The 7,305-nt window shown below is 36.5% G+C and overlaps 1 protein-coding gene across 1 annotated transcript in view; it reads left to right on the plus strand.

The window, feature by feature from the left end:
- The first annotated feature begins 823 nt into the window (after positions 1-823).
- ABCB5 (ATP-binding cassette, sub-family B (MDR/TAP), member 5) overlaps positions 824-7,305 on the plus strand; it is a 127,808-nt gene continuing 121,326 nt past the window's right edge. The window contains exons 1-3 of the mRNA XM_011973911.1: positions 824-876; positions 4,137-4,191; positions 6,223-6,373. Coding sequence (XP_011829301.1) covers positions 824-876; positions 4,137-4,191; positions 6,223-6,373 — 259 coding nt within the window. The remainder of the gene's footprint in view (positions 877-4,136; positions 4,192-6,222; positions 6,374-7,305) is intronic.

Consider the following 7,305-nt stretch of genomic DNA (forward strand, 5'->3'; position numbering starts at 1 on the left):
AGTTTACTACTTGAAAGTTTATTAGCTCTTTCAGATGTGTAGGGACTCTTTAATTAATTTGTAATTCCACTTTAAAGTTTAAAGCCATATCTTTATAATTGTGTTTATATAGGGTAATATTTTATATGGCCTAACAAATGAGACTGAGTCAAAAACATCTCTTTAGATCCATAATAAAATGATAATTTATAATTTATGAACATAATTGTGATCTTAAGACAAGGTAAAATCCTCAAGTATCATCCCAAGGAAGAGTAAATTATGCTTAATACAATTTTAATGATGAGTGGATTTTCAAAATATTCTAATTTTTTGTAACTGTTAATCCAGTTTGTGAAAGCTCCAAACTTTGTTTGATAAAGTAGAAAACCCTATTCCCTCAAACTGCTGGCTAACAAAAAGTACTGCATCAGTTTTTTAAAGAGAAAAAAGCATGAAGTAGATTAAACATTTTCACCAATTCCAGTCAAATGAGTGGCAAAGTAGGAATATCTAATATCCTGACAAACAGTGCATTTTCCTTGGAATCTCACTTTTCTTCTTTTATTCTAATTCCAACACTTTCATTAGCTCCAAATCTAAGCCTAGAATGAAGCAAGGAAGTTATAAATTCAATGACAAAATTTGAATCCGTGAACTGCCAAGCCAGAAACTTCAGCTGGAGTGGGGGGCTAGGCAGGGTGAAATTCTGAGATGCTTTCTTTTTCAAACTGTGGGAGATGTGGGGCGTAGAGAAAGGTGTATATCAACTAAGTGATAAAAGTCACATAGCCATGATACATTTATTAAAATTGTATTTCAGAAGAAGTAAATTGTAAATAAGATGGAAAATTCTGAAAGAGCTGAAGAAATGCAAGAAAATTATCAGAGAAATGGGTAAGCTTTCACTAAGTTCTGTAAGTATTCTTCTACAACTTCACATGCAACTCATCCTTTCCACACCTGTAGCAAAAATGTTTATAAGTTTTTCCCAAAAATAGCAATGCTATTTGCATTTTGCTGAACTTCAACATAAGCAGTCTTATAACTAATTAAATAGTGATTTTAGGAAGTGCAATAGGATTAATTGTAATAGGATTTATTTATCCAGGATTTATTGATTTAGTGCTTCAGATATCTCTTCTTCTGAATTTCTTGTTGTTAATTTCTTGTCCACCATTATATAGAAGAAAGGCACCTACAAATTTTAATTTCAATTATCTGTGGACCCTTCATTCCATGTGGTACATTTAATACAAGAAAATATTGGATTCTGATTATTTTTTCACTGAATAGAGGTCTCTGTGAATATGTATGTTACACAAGTTTCTACACCTGGAATTCATTAATTGAGAGTTTTTAAATTGAAATAATTTTACATCTATTTTATTTCCACTTTTACCATAATAACTGTGTTATATTTGGACATACAATCTATAACACTGGAGAAGACCCCCCCAGGTCATGTAGTTTATTAATTCAGCAAATAGCCAGAGAGGGTGTTCTTTTGAGTCATTTTCTTATGAGTCAGAATCAGAAACTTCCTTAGGCTAAAGCAAATTCCATTTGGGAACATTTTGAAAATCAAAAGAACTGCATTCCAAACTTCTTTAATCTTTTTGTTGTTATTTTCCCAAAGTAAATGTTCCCCTTTCTAAGCACATTTCCTCATAAATTCAAAACATTATCTAAAGATGCCCTAGCATCCTAGTGTGAGGGGATGCTGAGGGGACAGGTTTATTTTAGAATACATTTGTGCTCTTAAGCATTACCTGTGGACTGAATAAATTATGTGTTCAGCATATATTTCACAGAAGGCATTGTAACTGGTCAGTTAAGAGTTCGGGCTCTGGCATCAGACTGAAGTTCCATCACTGGCTACATAAACTTGGGTTGTTTTACTCTGTGACTGTTTCCTCATCTTTAAAGTGGTCATGATAATAATATACTACAGACCTCATTGGTGAACCACAAAAGCTAATAGGTCAGTAGCAATACTAACAGCAAACTGCAACATCTGCATGCTATCGCACAGAAAATTAGAATGGGGAGGTGGTTGTTTTTGCTGGTTTCCATAAGGAACTGAGAAAATACACACCTAATTTCATTTGGATGACTAAAGAAGACTGGAGAGAATGGGAGAAAACAATATGAAAGAAAATAGCAACAGGAATTGAAGGTAGGGGTTGGATGGGCCCTGAAAAGTGAAATTAGTGGAATATAGGTGTGGGGTCTGGCCATGAAATATAGGCAGTATTCTTATTAGGTGGAGGTGACACATTTGGAGCTAAGAGCAGAATCGTCGCAGCTCTGGGCCATGCTGATTTGCACTAATGAAAGTACTGGGTCACCAACCTCTCTAAGACCCCCTCCAGTTTGCAAACCAGCAACTAGCACGCTAGGACTAGGAGCTAGTGCGGGTGTGACCTGCACAATGGAATCAGTTTCCTCTGGGCGCCTCAGGCTCCGCCCTCGGTCTTCGCCAAAGGACACTTGGTCCCAAGAACTGTGTAGAGGGAGGAGACCCCCAAACCCGCCCACCTGCCCACATGCTGCTTTCTTATCTCAACGCTGATAAAGAGACTTTCACAAAACAACCCAAGCCCTCCTTCCAAACCTTTCCATGAAGGTCAATTGGAGTCAGAAATTATTTCCCTGAAACATTTACCAAGAGAAGAGGGCTTACTGGGTCTTAAGCTTCAAAATCTGCATCTAGAGGTGGGGAAAGGGATTGTAGGGTTTTGCAGTGGTAAAGCATTTTTGTGTCATCTCATGCCTCACCCCAGAGCAAATTGACCGGAACACAAGTAAATTATTAATCTCAGGTGGAATAAAATTAAGTGAATTGTCATTTATCAAAGCTGGCAGAACAATGCGTTATGAAGCTGGAGAGAAGCCAGATGTTTGTCTTCCTGTGATGTCTTTATAAAAAACGTAAACTGTTCCCTCCAGTCTTCTCTTAATGTTTCAGAATTTTGCGCATGCGTGTGTGTGTGTGTGTGTGTGTGTGTGTGTAACTGACAGATTGCTGTGAAATCAGTGGATACAATGTTCACCTTTCACTTGGACCTCCTTGAAATGTGAGCATACAAAGCTAAGAAATGAAATTTTCAAAAAGGGAGACAAAATTCAGAGTACAGTTGTTTAATGTGTGCCTACTAGAACTCATTTCATTTAAAGCTCAGATTTTGTTACTAAAGGTTAAAAATTACAGTCCATCACTTCATACTCATTATGATGGCTAATACTAAAAAAGATAAAAGAAAAAGGAAAGAACAACTGTTGGTGAGGATATAGAGAAACTGGAATCCTTGTGCTGGCAGGAATGTAAAATGGTGCAGTTGCTATGGAAGACACTATGAATGCTCCTCAAAAAATTAATAGTAGGATTAACACATAACCCAGCAATTCTACTTCTGGGTATATACTCAAACGAATTAAAAGCAGTGAGTTGAAGAGATATTTGTACACTCATATTCTTAACAGCATTAATAGGAATAGCCAAAATGTGGAAGCAGTCTTAAGTGTTCGACAAAACGTGGCAAAAACATATAATGCAATACTATTCAACCTTAAAAAGTAAAAATTGCAACATCTACTATAATGTGGATGAAACACGAAGACATTATGCTAAGTGAATAATTCAAGGATGAACTTTGAAGACAGCCAGACACGAAAGGAGAAATGCTGTATGATTCTATTTATCTGAGGTGCCTAGAGCAGTCAGATTCATAGAGACAAAATAGAACCATGGTAGACAGGGGCTGGGAGGAGGGGACGATGGGAAAATGTGTAATGTGTACAGAGGTTTAGTTTTGCAAAGTAAAAAGAGTTCTGTGGGTAAATCAAAATAAATGGTGGCACAACAATGTGACTACTTAGTGCCTTGGTTATACAAGTACAATTATTCAAGAAGATAAAGTCTACATTATATCTATTTTACCACAACTTTAAGAAATTCTACTCCAAACACATGTCTTCAAGTTGCTACCCTAACAAGTTTACAGACAACAAGTGACAATTGTCTATCATTAAGTTTATTTTTAAAATTTCAGTATTGGTAGAAATTTGCTACGAAGGTAGCAACCTATTAATGGAAAAATTTTGCAAATTATATTCACATTGCAACTGTTGCATTTTGAACTTTTATTTTCCAGAACTGTAGAAGAACAGTCAAAACTGAAAAAGGAAGCTGTTGGATCTATTGAGATAGTAAGTGAAATCAGTTAGAAAGTAAATGCATTAAAGATTTTAGAGACTTGTCAGTAGTGCCTAGAATGATTGTGTTTATTAGATTGCATCCATTATTTGTGGAAAAGAGGGAACTAAAAGATTCATTAAACTATCATAGGAAAAAGTATAAATAATCTCAAAATTCCACAATAAAGGATAGGGAAAAATAGCATAACATCCACATAATGACTCAGTGTTTTAAAAGTGTTTGTGGAGTGTGTGTGTATGTATCATACATAAATGTTACCAAAGGATATTTCTGAGTGGTAGGAAATTATGAGTGACTTTTACCATCTATGTTTACATTTCTGTATATTTCAATGATTCTGCATTGTTATGTGTTGTTATTATTTTTAAAGTCTTACAAATCCTTTTAAATCAAAAATAATTATCTAAGTATATTTTAAAGCCTGTGTATCAGAGAATGTGTCACCACCCTTCTCTGAAATCATGTTTAAGGAGCGTTTCATGCATGTGTTCCCAGACATGGACTTCACCAACTTTAATCTCTGTGTCAGCCTGGCTGTCAATGTTATGCCCCTATAAATATACATGAAACAGCCCCTGTTTTTTCAAAAGTCAATTAAAAAAGAAAACTGAATAGTAGCAGAACATGATAAACTTTATCAAGGAGATAGCATTATTCTGGAGGAAGGTGGAGAAGGAGATACTCTCTTAATGTCCGTAATGCGGAATGCAATGCTGTGGAAGTAACACTATAAATATTTATTAGCTATTGCACTGATGAATGGAAAAAAAATTTTTTGGTCTTCATTCATAAAATACGCAGTAAGTTCCTCTTGCTGTTATTCAGATCTAATTACATTTTAATACTATTTAAATTTTATTTTGGCCTCTCTTGGTAAAATAAATAATCCATGTTTTTAATTCTGCTCATGGTTTGGTTTTGGACAGATGCTATGGGGACAGAATAGAATATAAAACACTCAATAGATGGTTTCAGGCATTTCTTTCTTATTCCAAACAGCCCTTAAAAATTATTATTGACCCCCTTAAATATCCTTATTTACAGGATAGGCATTATTCTGGGTAGAAAAAAAAAATCTAAGGAATTTAAAATAATCACAAATATAATTCATTACATTTTTACCAGTTAGTTCTGGTCACTGCACTTAGCCATGACATTGCTATGATGCCGGTGAGCCTAGGGCATTGAAAGTGTGTAGATCAACTTTCCATAAACTAAGATATTGTTGTTGCAGTCTCCAAAATATCTTAACTTATTCCAAAATCAACCAAATGGAATGAAGATTCATACCCACATCTGACCTGACTTGTGTCAGGTATCTACAATTTGTACTGATTTAGCTGCTTTTTTTTTTTTTTATTATTATTATACTTTAAGTTCTAGGGTACATGTGCACAACATGCATGTTTGTTATATAGGTGTACATGTGTCATGTTGGTTTGCTGCACCCATCAACTTGACATTTACATTAGGTGTTTCTCCTAATACTATCCCTCCCCCAGCCCCTGACCTCCCAACAGGCCCCGGTATGTGATGTTCCCCGCCCTGTGTCCATGTGTTCTCATTGTTCAACTTCCACCTATGAGTGAGAACATGTGGTGTTTGGTTTTCTGTCCTTGTGATAGTTTGCTGAGAATGATGGTTTCCAGCTTCGTCCATGTCCCTGCAAAGGACATGAGCTCATCCTTTTTTATGACTGCATAGTATTCCGTGGTGTATATGTGCCACATTTTCTTAATCCAGTCTATCATTGATGGACATTTGGGTTGGTTCCAAGTCTCTGCTCTGTGAATAGTTAGCTACTTTACTTTTTAATGCCTTTAAAGGAGATGGTAAATTCTTAGTTTTAGTATTTGTTTTTACTTTAGATATAAATGCATATCTATGATTTTATGCATTTATTTACCATCTTAATGTGTAAAGTCATGTTTACTAGGTGGCAAAGGCTGTAGGCTGCTGTTTTGTGTGTGTGTGCTTGGTGTGTTTGTTTGTTTTACACCTGTGGTGCTTGTTTTCCTCAGTTCCGCTTTGCTGATGGTCTGGACATCATACTCATGATCCTGGGTATACTGGCATCACTGGTCAATGGAGCCTGCCTTCCTTTAATGTCACTGGTTTTAGGAGAAATGAGTGATAACCTTATTAGTGGATGTCTAGTCCAAACTAACACAAGTGAGTATACGATTATTTTTCTGTATCACTCAAGACACAAAAGCATTGAATAAAGCAAACACACGTTAAGCTCGTATGGCAGACCATTGTGTTATAAAACAGTATCCATATAACGTGTATTTAAGTCATTTATTCTGCTATATTGCTAAGGCACTAAAGAAACAAAATCTTCATGACCACTGAGGTCCATAATTAAAATAAATAAATAAATAAGAAACAAAAAATCCCCTATTAGTCAGGGTTCTCCAGAGAAACAGAATCTATAGGATGTGCATGAGAAACAGAGAGAGAGTGTGTGTGTGTGTGTGTGTATAGAGAGATTTTAAAGAATTGGCTGGCTCACATGGTTATAGAGGTTGGCAAGTTCAAGAGGGTGGGCTGGCATGCTGGGGACTCAGCAGAGAGCCAATGTTGCAGTTCAAATCAGAAAGCCATTTACTGATGTTATGTAGGAATCATCTGAACCCCACAATAGTTCAGCTTGTCTCTCTAAGAATTCAAATAATTTTTTATCAGAAGTGGTGATTACATCAGGATTTAATCAAAGGCTTGGGTCATCCCAGGCCACGAGGATGTAACACATCCTTTAAAAATAAGAAATCAAGGCCGGGTGCGGTGTCTCACGCCTGCAATCCCAGCACTTTGAGAGGCTGAGGCCAGTGGATCACTTGAGGTCAGGAGTTCAAGACTAGCCTGGCCAACATGGTGAAACCCCGTCTCTATTAAAAATACAAAAAATTAGCCAGCCATGGTAGCAGGTGCCTGTAATCCCAGCTACTTGGGAGGCTGAGGCAGGAGAATCGTTTGAACCCAGGAGGTGAAGGTTGCAGTAAGCCAAGATTGCACCATTGCACTCCAGCCTGGGCAACAAGAGTGAAACTCCATCTCAAGGAAAAAAAAGAAGGAGAAAGAGAGGAAGAGGAAGAGGAAGA

This window comes from Mandrillus leucophaeus, unplaced genomic scaffold, assembly GCF_000951045.1.
Source record: "Mandrillus leucophaeus isolate KB7577 unplaced genomic scaffold, Mleu.le_1.0 Scaffold140, whole genome shotgun sequence".
NCBI lineage: Eukaryota > Metazoa > Chordata > Mammalia > Primates > Cercopithecidae > Mandrillus > Mandrillus leucophaeus.